Source organism: Cololabis saira, chromosome 10 (genome assembly GCF_033807715.1).
Source record: "Cololabis saira isolate AMF1-May2022 chromosome 10, fColSai1.1, whole genome shotgun sequence".
NCBI classification, from domain to species: domain Eukaryota; kingdom Metazoa; phylum Chordata; class Actinopteri; order Beloniformes; family Belonidae; genus Cololabis; species Cololabis saira.
Window position 1 is genome coordinate 20,486,764 of NC_084596.1, and position 21,702 is coordinate 20,508,465.

At 42.7% G+C, this 21,702-nt stretch overlaps 2 protein-coding genes and 1 pseudogene across 3 annotated transcripts; 2 read left to right on the forward strand and 1 right to left on the reverse strand.

Annotated features, from left to right (window-relative positions):
* The first annotated feature begins 1,389 nt into the window (after positions 1-1,389).
* Positions 1,390-6,340, forward strand: ftr66 (finTRIM family, member 66). Of its 2 annotated transcripts, none has more exons than XM_061731058.1 (2): positions 1,390-1,447; positions 3,942-6,340. In XM_061731058.1, exon 2 carries the CDS (start codon positions 4,097-4,099, stop codon positions 5,768-5,770), a length of 1,674 nt encoding a protein of 557 aa, XP_061587042.1. In that variant the 5' UTR covers positions 1,390-1,447; positions 3,942-4,096; the 3' UTR covers positions 5,771-6,340. The 2 variants fall into 2 exon arrangements, with proteins under 2 accessions (XP_061587042.1, XP_061587041.1); XM_061731057.1 differs by lacking the exon at positions 1,390-1,447 and adding an exon at positions 3,645-3,788.
* Positions 6,341-11,114: 4,774 nt separating this feature from the next.
* Positions 11,115-18,946, forward strand: LOC133451904 (stonustoxin subunit alpha-like). The gene is made up of 3 exons (XM_061731059.1): positions 11,115-11,235; positions 13,587-13,685; positions 16,759-18,946. Exons 2-3 carry the CDS (start codon positions 13,595-13,597, stop codon positions 18,513-18,515), a joined length of 1,848 nt encoding a protein of 615 aa, XP_061587043.1. The 5' UTR covers positions 11,115-11,235; positions 13,587-13,594; the 3' UTR covers positions 18,516-18,946.
* A 1,188-nt stretch (positions 18,947-20,134) lies between these two features.
* Positions 20,135-21,365, reverse strand: LOC133452202 (putative nuclease HARBI1; annotated as a pseudogene).
* Between the last annotated feature and the right edge of the window lie 337 nt (positions 21,366-21,702).

A 21,702-nucleotide genomic window follows, 5' to 3' on the forward strand; every position in this document is an offset into this window, starting at 1 on the left:
GCCAGTAGTCAGTTGTTATTCCGTTGTCTGGAATAAAAGCTTGTTGAGCAACCTCTGGAGTCGTGCTTCATCCTGCTACACTATTAATCAAAATAATACTTACTCCTCCTGCATCAACGGGGGGTACAGGACTCTGGTAAACAGCATTCTTGTCTGTGGGGAGGATAATGACGCCATCCTCAACAAAGACAAGACCAAAGAAACAATAATGGACTTCAGCAGGGACCTTCCCCTGCTAGAGGTTCTTTCTTCTTTAAATGTTTTCCCCCCCTTTCTCTAAAGATCCAACAACCAAATCAGAATCAGGTTTATTGGCCAATTCAGGTCAGACAAGACAGGGAATTTGACTCTGGTTATTATCGCTCACTGTACAGTAAATAGATAAATGACAGCTCTTATTAACATATATACAATTTAAAAAAAAATGTGAAAGGTGCAGCAGTATGAGGTAGATATGGTGATTGAAAGGGGCATTGTTACCACATATGATTGTGGTTATAATAATAATAATAATAATAATTATTATTATTATTATTATTATTATTATTATTATTATTGCACAGTGATTGATTACTCTGAGACTCTATGAGTGATGACAGTTCATCAGAGCAACAGTTTGGGGGAAGAAACTGTCTCTGTGTCTGGAGGTTTTGCCGTACAGTGCTCTGTAGCGCCGTCCAGAGGGGAGGAGTTCAAACAGACTGTGTCCTGGGTGTGAGGGGTCTGCAGAAATTAGATTAGATTAGATTATCCTTTATTTTTCCCTCAATGGGGAAACTAACTCTGGTGCAGTCGCAGGGAAGGTGATTTATTGTGCTTTCAAAAGTGCAGAGTGACCAAAGATATTTACAGTGCATAATGATGAATGCTACAGTATATAAAGAATATACAGAACAGACTTGGCTGCTACCTCCCTTGCAACACTGGTGGCCCTTTTAAAGCAGTCGGCCCTCCCACCGGGCTGATTGGGGTCCCAGGATTCAGAAGTCCCCTGTGTTCCTCTTTATACACTTTTACATTTTAGAAATAACACTGTTATTTCTAAAATGTAAAAGTGTATAAATGTACTTTTGGTACTTTATTATATTTAAGTTGAGGTACTTTTATACTTTTACTTAAGTAATGTTCTTAATGGGTACTTTTTACTTTTACTTAAGTAATTTTCAAGCAGAAAATTTGTACTTTTACTTAAGTACAATATTTTTGTACTTTTTCCACCTCTGAATAACAGTAAAATAATAGCAAAATGTATTATGCAGAGAAGAAGCGTTTAAGTATATTTAACAAAACTGAACCAACCTTTTTTTTTTTTTTTTTTTTATCCTGATTTTTATTTATTTTTTTAAATCCCCAAAAAGGATGCAAATGTTTTTCAATTATACATTTTAACAGACTCTACCAACAAAACGTCCCTGCAAACAAGTTCTATCCGTGTTGCGTTCTTCTGGTACGTCATTCGTTTGTTCGCTTGTTCTGCCGTTTGTTTAAATAAAGTTTCTTTAAGAGAATACGTGCTTCCGGGTTTCCTGAAGCGCACGTTGTTGTTGTTAGCTTTAGCATCCGGTGCTAGGACGGACATAAATACGCAAAGACGACATTTCAGAGTCACAAGTTGTAAATCCTCGGAACTGTGGCTGTTTATCATCTCACAAGCTCGATATTTGGAGGTCTGAAATTGGTGCAGAAAGGAGTTTAGTTGGGTAAAGAAACCTTTTTTTTGCATGAAGTCTCTGAAAATCACAGAGTTCACTTGATTTCATCTGTGAATTAAGTTTATGTGAAATTTAAAAGAATTATAAACATAAATAAAATAATTTATTCCTCTAAAAGGAAACCTAAATTACATTTTTTTAATTATTATTTTTGGTAAAATACGAGTTGGGGTAAAAAGACATTTGGGTCAAAGACGTGACGCTTACTTTTTCTGTCCAATGGAACTTTTTACCTAATAATAAACATAAAAATGAATAAAAAATATAACATGTATGTCTAATACGTTCCTTCTACATGTGCCCACTCTTATTTTATTTAAACATGTTGGTTATTGGTCATTTTCTGCCATCTGAAGTGTGAAAACATCATGTGGGGTGACCGTCCGGCCTTGACTTCTGTTTGGACAACTGGTTTTAAATCACATTAAAACAATTTAAAAATAATGCTTGCCCTATTGGGCATACTTTCAAACTTGTTTTAGATTTATTGACAAAGTTATGGAACATTTGTACACACATTTCAATCATAATACACAAACTAATCTTGTCCGAATATGTTCATTGTCTGAATTATCATCTGGGGTGACCATGAAAAAAATACAATTGAGGGACTTTTATATTGACAATCATCTCAAAGAGGATGTTGCATCAGCCAGTTACTCCATGAGGGTCCCAGAGAGACAACCTGCAGGTCAGTAGTCTCTCTCTCCTTTACAAATAAATCCTCTTTCTAACTGCTGCAGTGTATACGTCACATTTTGATATCATGTGGGGTGACCACCCTAAAACTGTAAATAATTACTTTTATTTGCAAATCTATATTTTGAAGGTAAATTTGTTAGTGATATGTGGTGAGAAGTAGCTAGCTTAGATCATATAGCTAACTGTTAGCCTGTTATATTTGATTAAACTTGAAAGCATCATGTGGGGTGACCACCTGTCATGTGGGGTAACCAACAAATGGCAATTCTGTATCAAATTCAAAATTGAATGTCTATCAGTTTTGGTTCAAATATAAATTATTGGTATAGCATGCATAAGTGGATACACCTTGTACACATTTTAAATCAGTTTTATGAATTTTAGAGTAAGTAAGAGGGTGACACTGCCATTATGGATAGAATGTATTTAAAAATGGTTTTCAAAAAATGAAAGGAAAAATGTGTCTATCTTTCTTGAACAGTTAATTTAATTACTGATACTTATTAAAATATACATTTTGTTATGGAAATCTATTAATTTTGAGATAAATGGTCGCCCCAAATGACGGTTTAAAGGTTTAAAAACACTAAAATACCTTTGTTTGAAGTTTTCACATACATGTATGTGTACACTACATTTCAAATGTTTGGAAAATGGCCAAAAATATCTTTATTTTAAGTATTTTAAAAATGGGCTACTCAAAGGCCTTATACGTCTTTGACCCATTTACTTCTGAACTGATGTCTTTTTTATTTTGTTTTTTAAACCTTTATTTAACCAGGCAAGCAAATTAAGAACAAATTTCTTATTTACAAGTGCAGCCTAGGGGGGTAAGGGGAGGGAGCTAAGATGAAAAAAACAAAGTTATATAAATACACAAAAAGACATTAAAACACAATACAAAAAATAAAACAATGAATCAAGTAAAACCGTCAGTATGCCTGAAGGAGGACTAAAGGCAAGTGCAGGAGTCGGTTATACTCAATAAAAGATGTAGTTTGAAGGTGGAGATGGAAGTGAGAACAGAAAGTTTAAGGGTTTTTTGTAAGGTGTTCCAATCAGAGGCTGCAGCGAACCGGAAGGCATTGCGCCCAAAGGTGGTGCGGACTTTGGGGATGGAGAGATTGATGAAGGCGCTGGACCTTAGAGTGCTGGCAGGTTGTGAGAGGTGCAGAAGAGAGGAGAGGTAGGGAGGAGTAATGCCGAGGATAGATTTATAGATGAGCAGAAACCAGTGATGGAGCCGTCTGGTGTGAAGGGAGGTCCAGTCTACCAGGTTATAGAGGTCGCAGTGGTGAGTGGTGAAAGGAGCCCCAGTTGCAAAACGGATGGCGGAATGATGGAGTGGGTCCAGTTTACTGAGAGTAGAGTGAGGTCGGATTCTATAAATGGTGTCTGATATAAATGTCTGATATAAAAGGGTTAAATCCAGAGTTTGTCCTCTTCGTGGAATCTGATCCTGATGAACCTCTCTCTTCTTCCTGCTCTAAGATCCAGTCTTGTGTTTCCTTGTTTCCTCCCCTGCAGATCTGCAGCTTGAAGACGGGTCTGAACAACACCAGCTGAACACTGAGAGCTGACAGCCTCCTACTCTGCACAGACACGTGATTTGTAGATCAGAGCTGAGACTTGTTCCACGTTTGGGGAAGTAAAAACTTCAGTCTCAGTTATAGAGAGGAGAAATGGCGCAGAAAGTTCAGCTGGATAAAGAAACCTTTTCTTGTTCGATCTGTTTGGATCTTTTAAAGCATCCGGTGACTATTCCCTGTGGACACAGTTACTGTATGAACTGTATTAAAACCTACTGGGATGAAGAGGAGAAGAAGAAACTCCCCAGCTGTCCTCAGTGTAGAGAGACGTTCACACCGAGACCTGAGCTGGTGAAAAGCACCATGTTAGCAGCTTTATTGGAGCAGATGAAGAAGACTGGACTCCAAGCTGCTCCTGCTGATCACTGCTATGCTGGACCTGAAGATGGGGTCTGTAATTTCTGCTCTGGAAGAAAACGGAAAGCTGCCAAGTCCTGTTTAGTCTGTCTGGTCTCTTACTGCGAGAAACACCTTCAACCTCATAATGATGTGGCTGCATTAAAGAAACAGAAGCTGGTGGATCCCTCCAAGAACCTGCAGGACAACATCTGCCCCCGTCATGATGAGGTGATGAAGATGTTCGCTCGTACTGATCAGAAGTGTATCTGTTATCTCTGCTCTGTGGATGAACATAAAGGCCACAACACAGTCACAGCTGCAGCAGAAAGGACTGAGAGGCAGAGAGAGATGGAGGTGAGTCGACAACAAATCCAGCAGGAGATCCAGGACAGAGTGAAAGATGTGAAGCTGCTTCAGCAGGAGGTGGAGGCCATCAATCAGTCTGCTGATAAAACAGTGGAGGACAGTGAGGAGATCTTGACTGAGCTGATCTCTCTCCTCCAGAAAAGAAGCTCTGATGTGAAGCAGCAGATCAGATCCCAGCAGGAAACTGAAGTGAGTCGAGTCAGAGAGCTTGAGGAGAAGCTGCAGCAGGAGATCACTGACCTGAAGAGGAGAGACGCTGAGATGAAGCAGCTCAGAGACACTGAGGACCACAACCAGTTTCTCCACAACTACCCCTCACTGTCACCACTCAGTGAGTCCACACACTCCTCCAGCAGCAGCATCCGTCCTCTCAGGTACTTTGAGGATGTGACAGCAGCTGTGTCAGAGGTCAGAGGTCAACTACAGGACATCCTGACAGACATGGGGACAAACATCTCACTGACCATCACTGATGTGGATGTTTTACTGCCACAATCAGAACCAAAGAGCAGAGCTGGATTCTTGAATTATTCATGTGAAATCACTCTGGATCCAAACACAGTAAACACACGGCTGTTACTGTCAGAGGAGAACAGAAAGGTGACTTTTATGGAGAAACATCAGTCTTATTCTAGTCATCCACACAGATTCACTACATATCCTCAGGTCCTGAGTAGAGAGAGTCTGACTGGACGTCATTACTGGGAGGTGGAGAGGAAAGCAGATGAAGTTTGTGTAGCAGTTACATACAAAAATATCAGCAGATCAGGGGCGGGGTGGAAGGAAAGTGGTTTTGGATTTAATGACAAATCTTGGTCACTATATTGTTCCTCAGTCAGATATGTATTTTGTTACAACGACATCCAAACCTCCATCTCAGGTCCTCGGACCTCCAGAATAGGAGTTTACCTGGATCACAGAGCAGGTGTTCTGTCCTTCTACAGCGTCTCTGAAACCATGACCCTCCTCCACAGAGTCCAGACCACCTTCACTCAGCCGCTCTACGCTGGAGTTTATGTTTATGGTTCTGGAGCTTCAGCTGAGTTCTGTAAACTCAAATAGACTTATTTACTCTTCATGTCTTTATTGATTTTCTTTTCTTCTCAGAGATGAACGTCTCAAACTCTGATGGATGAAGGGACGTTTTTGTTCTATAAGTTGATGTTTTGTTGTTATTTCCTCTTTTGGATGTGAAAGATGTTCTTTTGTAGTTTCCCCTGGGAAATATTAATAATATTAACATCTTCTATTTCAGTATAAAAACAGAAATACGCCTGTATTGTAATTGTTGTTAACTATTAATTTTGATGTGTTTCTCTTTTCTTCCACTTCATGGACTCCAACAGATCACCCACCAGACCTTCTTCATCTCTGATATCATGTCTGCATTCACACTCGTTTCTTCATTCATTAGCAAACCAAATGTTCTTGTTTTCTAAAGATAAAAATATTTTTTAGACTCGAGCACAAAGTAAATGATTTCAGAAATGTTACTGACCAGCAGCAACGCAGAAAACAGTTCAGTAAAGCCTCTAGTTGGTGTAAACTAGAGTGTTGGGGCCGGTAGTCATAGCTGCAATTGCAGGACCAGACTAGATCTGCAGATCCGATGGTGTTGATGTCTAAATCTGTTGAGGATGTTTCATGTTTAACAATCTGAATATTTAGTAAGAAATAAAACTTCTAACAAAGTGTTTTCTTCAGTCTTCATTTGAGGATTTGATTCAGATATGAGGGAGAAAACATGAATCTAATATTCAAGTGAAACTGAGGCAGTTTTCCTCCTGAAACATCCCAAAGTACAGAGTTCATGTTCACAACAGATCATATTTCTGGATTTAAATGTGTCTTTACTGATTTTACTGCTCTTGTTCTGCCCAGACTTCACTCAGAAAAAAGAGGCTTTAAATCTCCACAATCTTCTTTTCCTGGTAAATAAAGATGAAATAAGTGAATTAAAACAGTAAACAGTTGAATCTCAGTTAAATGGACCCGTCTTGGGTGCAGGAGCCACAGCAGGAACATGTTCTGCTTGGAAGATGCTGCTGGCCGGTACCAGAGGGCTGTGCAGTGGTTCAGCTTCACTGCAGGGTGGAGGTCTGGGAACGTGGCTCAGGAAACTTCCCAAGATGGGTCACTTTACCGTCAGCGTGTTAACAACTGAGTGCACGTTGTGACACTAGATGTAGTAAATGTTTGGATTTGGGTTTTATTCTGGCCTAATGCCGGCTCCACCGGAAGGTGCCGGAGGAGGTTTCTTCTCCTCCTGGTGCTGTAGATGTTCTGGACCAGCGGAGGGTTCTGTAGGTCCGGCTCTGTGAAAAGTATTTGCCCCCCTTGAACTTTGTGACCTTTTGCCACATTTCAGGCTTCAAACATAAAGATATAAAACTGTAATTTTTTGTGAAGAATCAACAAGTGGGACACAATCATGAAGTGGAACGAAATTTATTGGATATTTCAAACTTTTTTAACAAATAAAAAACTGAAAAATTGGGCTTGCAAATTATTCAACCCCCTTAAGTTAATACTTTGTAGCGCCACCTTTTGCTGCGATTACAGCTGTAAGTCGCTTGAGGTATGTCTCTATCAGTTTTGCACATCGAGAGACTGACATTTTTTGCCCATTCCTCCTTGCAAAACAGCTGGAGCTCAGTGAGGTTGGATGGAGAGCGTTTGTGAACAGCAGTTTTCAGTTCTTTCCACAAATTCTCAATTGGATTCAGGTCTGGACTTTGACTTGGCCATTCTAACACCTGAATATGTTTTTTGTGAACCATTCCATTGTAGATTTTGCTTTATATTTTGGATCATTGTCTTGTTGGAAGACAAATCTCCGTCCCAGTCTCAGGTCTTTTGCAGACTCCATCAGGCTTTCTTCCAGAATGGTCCTGTATTTGGCTCCATCCATCTTCCCATCAATTGTAACCATCTTCCCTGTCCCTGCTGAAGAAAAGCAGGCCCAAACCATGATGCTGCCACCACCATGTTTGACAGTGGGGATGGTGTGTTGAGGGTGATGAGCTGTGTTGCTTTTACGCCAAACATAACGTCTTGCATTGTTGCCAAAAAGTTCGATTTTGGTCTCATCTGACCAGAGCACCTTCTTCCACAAGTTTGGTGTGTCTCCCAGGTGGCTTGTGGCAAACTTTAAACGACACTTTATATGGATATCTTTAAGAAATGGCTTTCTTCTTGCCACTCTTCCATAAAGGCCAGAATTGTGCAGTATACGACTGATTGTTGTCGTATGGACAGAGTCTCCCACCTCAGCTGTAGGTGGCCCCTGACCTCTGCAGTTCATCCAGAGTGATCATGGGCCTCTTGGCTGCATCTCTGATCAGTCTTCTCCTTGTAGGAGCTGAAAGTGTAGAGGGACGGCCAGGTCTTGGTAGATTTGCAGTGGTCTGATGCTCCTCCCATTTCAATATTATCACTTGCACAGTGCTCCTTGGGATGTTTAAAGCCTGGGAAATCTTTTTGTATCCAAATCCAGCTTTAAACTTCTCCACAACAGTATCTCGGACCTCCCTGGTGTGTTCCTTGTTCTTCATGATGCTCTCTGCGCTTTAAAGGGGACATATTATGGCATTTAATGTATATTTTAAACAGGCCTTGAATGTCTTAAAAACAATCTAAAGCTTGTTTTTTCTACATAAATCAGAAATCCAGCCTGTGGGCCGTGTCACTAGTTTTACCGCTTCTAACCCCTTTTTCTGTGCTCCATTCTAAGGGAAGGGGGGGTATGATAGTGAGGCTCTGTGCTGATTGGCTCCCTGAATGACGTGTAGCAGGGGAGGAGAATAAACCTCGCTCCGCCAGAGCAGCCCAAGCCTGTAAATAAATCACAACACTGAATTTTCACACATGGCAACTTTATTGTTAAAAAAATTTAAATATGAGTTGTATATAAATAACATTTATGCACTATTTCAGCCGGATCTGCCCGGCGGATGCTGAATGCTGGCCCCGCAACCCCACGCCGGGCGCCCGGCGCATGGCTCCGCGGCGCATCGCCCGTTACCGGTGATCAAACCGACAGATTTCGCTGAAAATCTCGGAGGGTGAAGCTGATCCAGCCTGGGACGTATCCCAGGAATCCCTGCTCCCAAAGCGGCTGGGAACCTGGAGAATTTAGTCGGACAGACCCCGCTTTGGGAACCAGGAAATAGGCTGGAGCAGCGCGCATCACCGCGGCTTTAACCAGGGAATCTGACCGGTTCCGACCGGCCGGGACCGCAGGAACCCGCCTGGACTGGTAGCAGGGACTCCCGGGGACCGACCCAGCCAGATCCGCCCGGCGGATGCTGCGCGCTGGCGCCGCAACCCCACGGCAGGCGCACAGATCGGCTCCGGGGCGCATCCTCTGCGCATCGCCCGTTACCGGGGATCAAACCGACATTTGGCTGATTTGGCTGAAAATCTCGGAGGGTGAAGCTGATCCGACCTGGGACGGACCCCCGAGGAACCAGCTCCCAAACCACCCGGGAACCTGGATGATTTAACCCGGATCCGCTCCGCCGCGGCGCCGCGTCCGACTGGCTCAAGGAAGGACCGCTCCAGCTGGCGTAGAGAGCTGGTTGTGGGCGTGGTTTCAGCAGCGGAGGCCGAACCTCTGCGCCTAGGGTGACGTCACCCTAGGCGCAGATTTTAATCGGCTCAAAAAAAATCACGTGACACTGGGAGATTCTGTCCGGCGGGGGTCAGACACCTTGCAGAAATTCATGGTATTTTGTCTCGCCTGTGCTGGCAGGGTGAGGGGAGACCACTTTATATATGTTAAAACAAGAAAAAACTTGTTTTTCATAATAGGTCGCCTTTAAACGGACCTCTGAGACGATCACAGTGCAGGTGCATTTATACGGAGACGTGATAACACACAGGTGGATTCCATTTATCATCATTAGTCATTTAGGTCAACACTGGATCATTCAGAGATCCTCACTGAACTTCTGGACAGTTTGCTGCACTGAAAGTAAAGGGGGTGAATAATTTTGCACACCCAATTTTTTTTTTATTTGTTAAAAAAGTTTGAAATTTCCAAAACATTTCGTTCCACTTCATGATTATGTCCCACTTGTTGTTGATTCTTCACAAAAAATTACAGTTTTATATCTTTATGTTTGAAGCCTGAAATGTGGCAAAAGGTCATAAAATTCAAGGGGGCCAAATACTTTTGCAAGGCACTGTATGTGTCAGGGTTAGATTACATGGGAAATTGTTTAAATAACTGACACAGCTAATGGATAATTCATGGTAATACATTTTGTTTTAGAAAAGGGGGGATGTTATGATTGGATGCTATTATATGTGTGACTGCTAGACGGCAGTACTGGTTTAGTAATCAACGTACCGTGCTATATTACGGGGTTGAGCAAGACTGCATGAAGACACATGTATGTTGTTAAGAACGTGAGTTAATAAATCAAGTTAATTGTTATCAACACGGCCTCATCATTCAAGCACGAACATGACAGCCTCTAGTTAGTGTTCAGTAAACCTCTATTTAGTGTTCAGTAAACCTGTAGTTAGTGTTTAGTAAACCCCTAGTTAGTGTTCAGTAAACCTGAAGTTGAAGAAAGTTGAAGAAAAAATGCTTTTTCTCAGGTTTCTGTGAAGAACCTTGTGGCTGCATTCGGTCACTTCAGCGTCGGCAACCGTTTCACTGGGATCAGCAGATCCTTCAGGAATGACACCTTTAAGGAGGTTTCTGTTATGTACAGGTCAGTTTTAATGAACAGAAATGTGATGGTACCGCCTGACCAGAAGGGGGCGCTGTTAACGTATTTACTTGTTGAATGACAAGCAGAGAAGGACTGGAGTAAACGGTCAAGTTGAAACACACAGTGATCCCCATGTCAGTCTACAAACCATCATAGAACAATACATCACAAGATATGCTAACAGCAACAGAAATGTCTCTCAGAGAGGACAATAAAACAGGAGCCAGAGAACCTGAAACACCAACAGATGTCCTCGTTTCTGGGGTTTAACAGTCGGGTTGAGAGATCGTGGTTTCAGGCAGGACTTGCTGTGTTTTCAGAGACATAAAACAGTTTTTTTCCTAACAGAAATGGAATCAGTCACAGGTGCTTTACAGGTGGGACACCGGCGCCATCTGGTGGAAAACTCTGCCCAGGTTTTGTTGTGGTTCCATGAACACATGACGGAATTTCAAAGGAAGAGCTGATGGGATGATGGGAAATGACAGACATAACGGACCCAAATAACAAAGCAGTTAAGAGGGAATCTGGACCCGACCAAACTCCAACCATCTATTAAATCTGCAGCAAAACCCAAAACAGTTCAGGATATTGGCATCAGCCTCCCTGAAAGCCTCCCACCTCGGCTTCTCCTCGTCTTTCCTGGCACCTCTTAGCGTCCAAAGTCCTTCCACGCCGTCCGCGGGAAATCAACGAATCTGACCTCTACACCTGTGGAGTATAAAAGAGCGGCGTTGGTTCAGAGAGAGCAGACGAGCTGGAGGAACTGCAAGAATCACTGTGAGAGTCACCGGCAGAATCACTGTGAGTAGCTGGACATTAGTGTCCTTCAGGGTTTATATCTGCAGTTAACTGCATCACCAGGGAACGTGTCCGGGGAACGTTCAGGGTTGCATCAACGTTCTGAGGCAATATGAACTTTCTTCTGCTCAGATGTGATGCAGCTCATTTTTCATGTTAAAAAATTACGTTTTCACTCTAAAACATGACTAGAAAATATATTTCCTCTTAAACTCAGAGTTTATTCTGAGGGCTGAATGTTTTCTATCTTCTATCCTCAGGTAAGATGTTTATTTGCAGTCATTTGGAAACTATTTGCTTACAGTATTATTTCAGTTAGAGTGAAGTGTATTTTCACGACCATTCGGCGGCAGCAGTATATCCCTTCATCGGACAGAAAGCTTTAAACATCCTTCTTCCCTTTGCCAAATCATATCTCTGCGAGAGGCTTTTCAGCTGTTGCTTCTCTAAAAACTAAGTACAGATCCCAGCTCAACATTGAGCAGGATTTGAGAGTGGCAGTTTCCAGCCTGCAACCCCGTTTTGAAAGGATGCTCAGTGCAAAACAGGCAAACTGCACCCACTAGTAATGCAGGGAAAGTTCACTTGTTTATGTTTTTGCAAATTAAGTTATGCTAGCACAACTGCACTTTTATTTTCTCTTTTTGAACTTTGTGTTATTTGTTGTTTTTGATTTTGATTCAGTATCAAATATGAATGATATAATTGGTGCTAGTAATTTCAATACATTTAAAATAATTTGAAGTAATTCGTCAAGATTTTTGTTGGGGCGTCGGGGCAAGTGGGGCTTGAAAATTCCCACGTGTTCAAAGTGGGGAATGACGAAAAAAGTTTGAGAACCACTGCTTTAAAGCCATCATCATCACCAGAATTTTGCGCTCACCTTTTTTTTAAAAATATTTTTATCTCCGGTTTTTTTCCCCATTTTCATCACCCAGTGCTCTACCTAAGTCAGTCCTGGGCATTGCTCCCTCTACCAACCCCGGGAGGGCCCCGCACTGAACTCAGGTCTCCTCCTTAACCTGAGGAGTGAGCAGGCCGCTTCTTTTCACCAGACAGGGTGGGGTTTCTCTGGCCGGACGTAGCGCGTGGAAGTATCACGTTATTCCGGCCAGATCCTCCCCTCCCCATCTGGCGCCCAGGCTGACCAGAGGGGGCATGTGTAGCCCAGGACTGTTGCATGTTTTTGTGAGGGTAGCTGACATTGCTACCCAAGGGAACACGGGGAGAACATGCAACCTCCACACAGAAAAGCCCTTTCTCCAACCCCACCCATGGGGGAACTAACACGCACTTCAGCGCCCACAGCGTCCCCGGCGGGAATTGAACCAAATCGAATTTTGAGCTCAACTTCATTCTCAGCCAATCGCTGGCCGTTATCCTCCCTGATCGGTTGTAAACAGTCTACGGCTACACTCGGCCCGGTATCGTCCTTTTATTGACCTAAAACCTGACGTTGGTGCGGTTCTGCCTCCACGCCATGTTGGAAACATTCTGAGCCAAATATAGAAACGTGTAAATTACGTCAACACTTAAATGTGTCAGACATTGGCAGAACCGTTAACGAAATCGTTAGGCAGACGGGTCTACGATCCCACGGAATCGGGAACCGGTTCTCTTTGAGAACCAGTTCTGTAGAGGTCAGTAGAGGACGTGCAGGTCTGGATCTGGACCCTAGTGGTCAGTAGAGGACCTGCAGGCCTGGATCTGGACCCTAGTGGTCTGTAGAGGACCTGCAGGTCTGGATCCAGACCCTAGTGGTCTGTAGAGGACCTGCAGGTCTGGATCCAGACCCTAGTGGTCTGTAGAGGACCTGCAGGTCTGGATCTGGACCCTAGTGGTCTGTAGAGGACCTGCAGGCCTGGATCCAGACCCTAGTGGTCTGTAGAGGACCTGCAGGCCTGGATCCAGACCCTAGTGGTCTGTAGAGGACCTGCAGGCCTGGATCCAGACCCTAGTGGTCTGTAGAGGACCTGCAGGCCTGGATCTGGACCCTAGTGGTCTGTAGAGGACCTGCAGGCCTGGATCTGGACCCTAGTGGTCTGTAGAGGACCTGCAGGCCTGGATCTGGACCCTAGTGGTCAGTAGAGGACCTGCAGGTCTGGATCCAGACCCTAGTGGTCTGTAGAGGACCTGCAGGTCTGGATCTGGACCCTAGTGGTCTGTAGAGGACCTGCAGGTCTGGATCCAGACCCTAGTGGTCTGTAGACAAACTGAAAGCTGTAATTTTCCTCAAGTTTCTGATACCAGCAGCTTCACCTGAGCTTTGCTGTTAGTAAGTGTTAAATAATGAGTTGAAGTTGTGGAAGTGAGAGAATTAACAAAAACCCTGTTTTCTGTTGTGCCCACTTTAGACTGAACAATGGAATCTGCTGCCATGGAAGTTGCGGCGCTCGGACGGCCTTTCGGCCTTGGGATGCTGTATGACTGTCGCAACGAGTGCCTGGTACCAGGTGAGAATGCACCTGTGGAATTAGCTTTGTTTCAGCTGGGAAGGAATGTTTGGTCTGAATAGTTCTAAGGTCTTTATGATCCATGGATCTGGGCAACAAAGAGCTCCTTGAGGGATGACTGACCTTCATTCACTTTTTCAGACAGGAATTCAATTGAGTTGTAGTTATATAGTGTCTAGTACAAGTTGTCTCTAGGATCTTTCCAGAGTCCAGACAATGACCCCCGATCAATTACTACATCATCAATAACAGCTAAAAAGTCCCCTTTAGTAGGGCAGAGATCGGAACAGGACCTGGATCATAAGGGGGGACCCTCCTGCTAAAGAGCAGGTAGAGCAGGAAAAGAAAGATAGGAAAGATAGGATGAAGAACAGAGAGAAGAAATATACAAATATATGCCTGGTCCAAAAAAACAGATATATTAGGGGGGGCAGTGTAGCTCTGAAAGTCTCAGACTAGAGCAGGTCAGCTGCTCCAGTCTGGCCCTGCAGCTGCAGCTACGACTACTCACCCCAACAGACTAGTTACACTAACTAGAGGTTTACTAACACTAACTAAGGTTTAGTAAACACTAACTAGAGGTTTTACTGAACACTAACTAGAGGTTTACTAAACACTAACTAGAAACTTTACTAAACACTAACTAGAAGCTTTACTAAACACTAACTAGAGGTTTACTAACACTAACTAAGGTTTAGTAAACACTAACTAGAGGTTTACTAAACACTAACTAGAAGCTTTACTAAACACTAACTAGAGGTTTACTAAAAAAATAACTAGAGGTTTACTAAAAACTAACTAGAGGCTTTACTAAACACTAACTAGAGGTTTACTAGACACTAACTAGAGGTTTATTAAACACTAACTAGAGGTTTACTAAACAATAGCCAGAGGCTTTACTAAACACTAACTAGAGGATTAATGAACACTAAGTATAGGTTTACTAAACACTAACTAGAGGCTTTACTAAACACTAACTAGGGGTTTACTAAACACTAACTAGAGGCTTTACTAAACACTAACTAGGGGTTTACTAAACACTAACTAGAGGCTTTACTAAACACTAACTAGGGGTTTACTAAACACTAACTAGAGGCTTTACTAAACACTAACTAGGGGTTTACTAAACACTAACTAGAGGTATACTAAACAATAGCCAGAGGCTTTACTAAACACTAACTAGAGGATTAATGAACACTAAGTATAGGTTTACTGAACACTAACTAGAGGCTTTACTAAACACTAACTAGGGGTTTACTAAACACTAACTAGAGGTTTACTAAACACTAACTAGGGGTTTACTAAACACTAACTAGGGGTTTACTAAACACTAAGTAGAGGTTTACTAAACACGAACTAGAGGCTTTACTAAACACTAACTAGAGGTTTACTGAACACCAACTAGAGGCTTTACTAAACACTAACTAGGGATTTACTAAACACTAACTAGAGGTTTACTAAACACTAACTAGGGGTTTACTAAACACTAACTAGGGGTTTACTAAACACTAAGTAGAGGTTTACTAAACACGAACTAGAGGCTTTACTAAACACTAACTAGAGGTTTACTGAACACCAACTAGAGGTTTACTAAACAATTACTAGAGGTTTACTAAACACTAACTAGAGGCTTTACTAAAGACTAAGTATAGGTTTACTAAAAACTAACTAGAGGCTTTACTAAACACTAACTAGAGGTTTACTAAACACTAACTAGAGTTTTACTAAAGACTAACTAGATGTTTACTAAACACTAACTAGAGGCTTTACTAAACACTAACTAGAGGTTTATTAAACACTAACTAGAGGTTTACTAAACAATAGCCAGAGGCTTTACTAAACACTAACTAGAGGATTAATGAACACTAAGTATAGGTTTACTGAACACTAACTAGAGGCTTTACTAAACACTAACTAGGGGTTTACTAAACACTAACTAGAGGTTTACTAAACACGAACTAGAGGCTTTACTAAACACTAACTAGAGGTTTACTAAACATTAACTAGAGGTTTACTGAACACTAACTAGAGGCTTTACTAAACACTAACTAGAGGTTTATTAAACACTAACTAGAGGCTTTACTAAACACTAACTAGAGATTTACTAAACACTAACTAGAGGCTTTACTAAACACTAACTAGAGGTTTACTAAACACTAACTAGAAGCTTTACTAAAGACTAACTAGAGGTTTACTAAACACTATAGAGGCTTTACTGAACACTAACTAGGGGTTTACTAAACACTAACTAGGGGTTTACTAAACACTAACTAGAGGATTTATAAACACTAACTAGAGGTTTACTGAACACTAACTAGAGGTTTATTAAACACTAACTAGAGGCTTTGCTAAACATTAACTAGAGGTTTACTGAACACTAACTAGAGGTTTATTAAACACTAACTAGAGGTTTACTAAGGACTAAATAGAGGTTTACTAAACAATAGCCAGAGGCTTTACTAAACACTAACTAGAGGATTAATGAACACTAAGTATAGGTTTACTGAACACTAACTAGAGGCTTTACTAAACACTAACTAGGGGTTTACTAAACACTAACTAGGGGTTTACTAAACACTAACTAGAGGTTTACTAAACACTAACTAGGGGTTTACTAAACACTAACTAGAGGTTTACTGAACACTAACTAGAGGCTTTACTAAACACTAACTAGAGGTTTACAAGACACTAACTAGAGGTTTACTAAACACGAACTAGAGGCTTTACTAAACACTAACTAGAGGTTTACTAAACACTAACTCGAGGCTTACTGAATAATAACAGCATATAAGTCAGAGGTCCCTGCGTGATGGCAGATCAGCTGAGTCTAAACTAAAGGTTTACTGAACATTAACTAGAGGTTTACTAAACACTAACTAGAGGTTTACTAACACTAACTAGTCTGATTTTAAAGGTGGAGGTGGTGTCAGCCTCCTGAACCCAAACTGGAAGTAGGTTCCATAGTAATGGTTCCTGGTACCAGAACAGTCCTCCAAAACTACATGTGGATCTTCTAGGATCTTCTTCATCTATAATGAGCTCAACTTACTATTTGTTTCCATCTTTATTTCAGGAATGACTCTGTGGGACGAAGACGATCTGAAGAAACACATTCGAGAAAGACCACAGAAATATAATAACTTTAAAGTTGAGGCAGCTCAAACAACTGAAAGCAAGTTTTCCGGCCTAGATGTCAGCGGATCTCTGAAGCTGAGCATCATGGGTGGAATGATTCAGGCTGAAGGATCTGCCAAGTACCTGAATGACAACACGAAATCCAAGGACCAGGCCAGGATGACTCTGACCTACAAGGCCACCACCAAGATCCAGGAACTGTCCATGGACCATCTGGGGAGCATGAAGCACGAGTCCACACATAACGTAGCTACGCATGTGGTGACAAGCATTCTTTACGGGGCCGACGCTTTCTTCGTCTTCGACCGCGAGGTGTCTAAAGATGAAAAGCATGACCTCATTCAGGCAGAGTTTAAGTTGGCAGTCAACGACATTCCCAATACTACCATAGAAGGTAAAGCTTCTGGCAAAAAGGAAAACACAGAGAAAAAAAATGCTGAAAAGTTCTCCTGTACATTCTACGGAGACTTTGTTCTGGCTGAGAATCCTCTGACATTCCAGGATGCGGTGAAGGTCTACCAGAATCTGCCGCGGCTGCTGGGACCCAACGGGGAGAACAGCGTCCCGGTGAAGGTCTGGATGTTGCCGCTGACGTTGTTCGACAACTCCGCTGCTAAACTGGAACGTCAGATAAGTTCAGGGTTGGTTCAAGAAGCGCACAGGCTCCTGGAGAACTTCGGCGAGCTGGAAGTGAGGTGCAACGACGCGGTGAAGACCACGGCGGGGCAGTTCCCTCAGCTCACATGGAAGATCAAGACCTTCAGAGAACTGTGTTCCGACTTCAGGCTGGAGTTCCAGCAACAACTGGCCGAGAAGCTACCGCTGATCCGTGGAGGACAGGCGGATGAGAAAGTCCTCGCAGACATCCTGAAGAAGAGACGTTCCTCTCCCTTCAGCAATTGGAAACTGAACCAGTGGATGGACAGTAAGGAGACCGAGATCAGCATCCTCAAATCCCACATCGAAATGATGAAGGACACGAAGATTGTCTCTGCTGAAAAGCAGCTGTACGCCGAAACCCTGAGCGTAGAACATGCCGTGTGCTTCTTCTTCCCCTTCCTCGGAAGTGACGAACCATATCTCTCAGAGTTATCGAGCTACCCGAATCCACCTTCGGATCCACCTTCCCCAACAATCGACAAAATGGGGGTTCCGTGGTTCACCGCTGAAGGAATTTTAAAAGGAATGAAGAACAACGCAAAGCTCTTCAGTGACCTCGCAGAAGCCAACAAGAAGAACAAGAAAATGAAGTTCCTTGCAGTGAATTCACTAAACAAGATGCAGCAAGATTCAGCCATCTACCTTTATGAAAACGCCATTCGCAGCCCCTTCGAGTCTCCGCCAAAGCCTGAATCTGTGACGGTAGTTGAAACAAAACCCAACAGTGTGACTCTGAAGGTTTCTCCCCCCAAAGATGGAGCAGAGAACATCACCTCCTACTCTGTTGAGTTCTGCATCAATGGAGAGGAAGGCTGGAGACAGGAGACAGCACTGAAGTCTGGAAAGGTCACGCTGAACGACCTGACACCAAACACAGAGTATGTGGTCAGATGCAGAGCAGTGACCTCAGCAGGGGTCGGACCGGCCTATGATGTCGCAAATCCCATCAGAACCTCAACTCCAAGAGGTGCTGACAACAGACGTGATGAAGACAGACGTCCTGACGACGAAAAGCGTGATGATTCGTTTCCATAGAGCCAAACTGGAGATCTTTTCCCAAACAAATGACTTAATTCTCTGTCTTTAATTAACGGTGATTTTATTTTGAAATGAAAGGTCCTATGTTGGTCATAAACTGTCACGTCTCCAGTCTTCAGGCGCTTCTGGATGCAGGTCGGTCCTCTGTACCACATCCTTATGTGGGTTCCTGGAGGGAACCTCCTTGTCCCGGTTGTTGATTCACTTCTACAATCTTCTGTTAACATATTTTGCCGAGTTTCAAAACGTGAAAAATGTGCAAACCAGTTGTGTCTAATTGCAAATGAGCATAAACGTGTGAGTTGCTCCTCGAGCCTCGTACTGCTGTCACTGGGTTTAATGGTGTCTGTTGATGAAATGTTGTTGTATGTGTGATGACACACAATAATAATAGTAATAATAATAATAATAATAAAAAGGAAATTCATGGAAAATCAAGTGTCTGTCTGTCATATGCAAAAGTGAACTCTTTCTTTTCACAAAATGCTAATGTTAAAAATTAGATGTTTTTTCATGAATGTCATAAAGACAACGGGCTCAAGTGGGGGGGGGGTAAGATAAACTAACAATGATCACTGAACTAAGTTAAAAGTAGTGATAAATAATAATAATCTACTGAATGTTGACAAATAATAATCAGACGTATTTTTTAACTCAACAGAATTATTAAAAACAAACTAATGAAATTGTCCTGGACAGAGATGATGGATCTTCTGGACCGCGGCAGGCAGGCGCCCCCATGTACAGAAACCTCAGTCCTCATGCAGGCGGTCCAGGTCCAGGTCCAGGTCCAGGTCCAAGTCCAGGTCCAGGTCCAGGTCCAGGTGCAGGTCCAGGTCCAGGCCTGTGACCCTCTACTGTGTCTCCTCCTCTCTGCCCCCATGCACACACTGTTAATAACAGCCACTAAAACTTTACTCATGGACACGTGTTCACCTGTAGACAGGTGTTCTGGTCCTCAAACGTCTCCAGGTGTCACAGGTCTGAAGGTTCTTCTCCACCTACAGGTTCCAGATGTTTCCACAGATGTCCAACAGGAAGTAGATCTGGGGTCCGTTTCACAAAGCAGGTTCAACAAACTCTGAGTCTAATCCTAAACTCTTAGTTGATCTACTCTGAGATCGGAAACTCTTGAGTTTTTGGTTCCAGAACAGCTGATTTGAGTTAATTTACTCAACTCTAAGTAGTTTCACCTGGAGTTAAGCGCGTGCACCATAACTATAAAAAGCCAGCATCAATGGAGCCCCGATTCGACAAGTCACCATGGCAACGGGAAAGAGGAGGTCTGCTTTTTTCACCCGAATGGAATTAGAGATTTGAATGTGCGCATACGGCGAAGAAGTTTACAAGATTCACCTGATTAAAAAGATTTAAAAAACATAAAGAAATTATATACTTGGACCGCCAGATTAGGAAGGCAGATTTGGAAATTGAAATACTGGAGCACAAGTTAGAGGTGGGTGCATGGTCACATGTGAATTATGTTAACTGTTGGAATGTTAACTATTGGAAAGATAAAAAAAACTATCTTTTGCATTTGTAGGAAATAAAGAAGACCAAGTGAAATGTGCATTATGTCTTTATTTGACTTCTGTGGTGGTGGTGATGATGGTGACTTAATCTCGGAAGTGATTTTGGCATATGGTGTCTCTGACTGCTCTGCCATACTGGATAGCTCGGAGGTGGATGGGGTCGTCATCATCAGGGTCTTCAATCTGTAGGGCAGGGTGTTGTTCTCCTCTAATAGTGGCAATATTATGAAGAACAACACATGCCACAATAATGTCACAGGCCCTCTCAGGGGTCACCCTGAGGTGACGTAGGCACTGGAAATGGGCTTTCATCAGGCCTATGGTACACCCCACCCGGGCTCTCGTCCTGCAGTGAGCCCGGTTGAAGTTCTGTTGGGGGCCCGGTTCAGGGTCAGGGTAAGGGTCAGCAGCCTAGGTTGGCATGGGTAACCCCTGTCACCCAGCAGAAAGCCATCAAACTCTCCTGTAATGTATAGTGGATACATTAGAGTGTATTAAAGGAGGGAGACAAGTGAATGATATTGTGCAAATCTTTAGGCTGCTTACCACCCTACAGTCTGTTGCTCAAGTTACACTCACGATACATCTGTGTGTCATGAACAGACCCAGGCCACTTGGCCTCCACATTGGATATGATGTATCCAGCATCACATATGATCTTGACAGTGCAGAGAGTGACAGGTGTTAGTTGAACTATGATGCAGTCTTAACATTTTGAAACAGTAGTCAATCTACATGTACCTGCACATTTATGCTGTGAATAGACTTCCTATTCACATAATCGGCTTCATTATGTGAGGGAGCTGTGATTGGGATGTGTGCCATCTATGCAGCCAATCACACTGGGAAATCCTAAAAGAAATTAAAATGACTAATTCCAGTCTGAGGTTGCAGCACAATGTCATTAACAGAATATAATATAAAATGAATTTAACAGATCTCTACATCATTCACCTGCAATCATGTGGAACTCCTCCTTGATGGCTTGGACAGGTTTATGTCCAGGGAAAACCACAAAGATAGGTAAAAGCTGTTTCAGGGCAAGGCACACTTTTCTGACCGCCCTGCATACAGTTGCCTTGCTCAGGTGCTCTGCATCTCCGACATTGTACAAAAAACCTCCATTGGCAAAGAAACGCAGCGCAACACACAATATCTGCTGGGATGTGAGAGCATGACTGCGACTAGTTATGTTACAAATGTGAGGACGGATTAGGTTGTGGATGCAGTTGATGGACTGTGATGTGAAACGGTACCGCTCAAAAAGAAAATTGTCTGGAAATGAGAGAACATCGATACGCGGTCTGATAACCATCTCCCGACGAATATTTAATTCTCTGCGCATTAATGCTGCACCTTCATCAATTGTGTCTTCATCAAAAGGACATGCCATGTTCGTGACGATGGACTTCTAATATATATACTGACTCTGTTTTTAATGACAGACGGCAGAACTTCACCAAAACTCGCCTGCTGACTGAATGAATGAGGAAATCAAATGAGCGTGTGGCTCTGAAAGAGGCGGAGACGCAGAGAAACTCCAGGTTCATTGAGATAAACCTGGTCCCGACCAGGTTAGGTTCAGAGCGTCTGTTACTACGGTAACTGACCGAGAGCTTAAGTTACCTCTCTTTGTGAAACAGGCTAGAGTT

Excerpts from the sequence above, each read along its gene's own strand:
- ftr66 (XM_061731058.1), top strand. The coding sequence starts at position 4,097 with ATGGCGCAGAAAGTTCAGCTGGATAAAGAAACCTTTTCTTGTTCGATC.
- LOC133451904 (XM_061731059.1), top strand. The coding sequence starts at position 13,595 with ATGGAATCTGCTGCCATGGAAGTTGCGGCGCTCGGACGGCCTTTCGGC. Across the intron at positions 13,686-16,758 it reads CAACGAGTGCCTGGTACCAG|GAATGACTCTGTGGGACGAA; the intron begins GTGAGAATGCAC and ends TCTTTATTTCAG.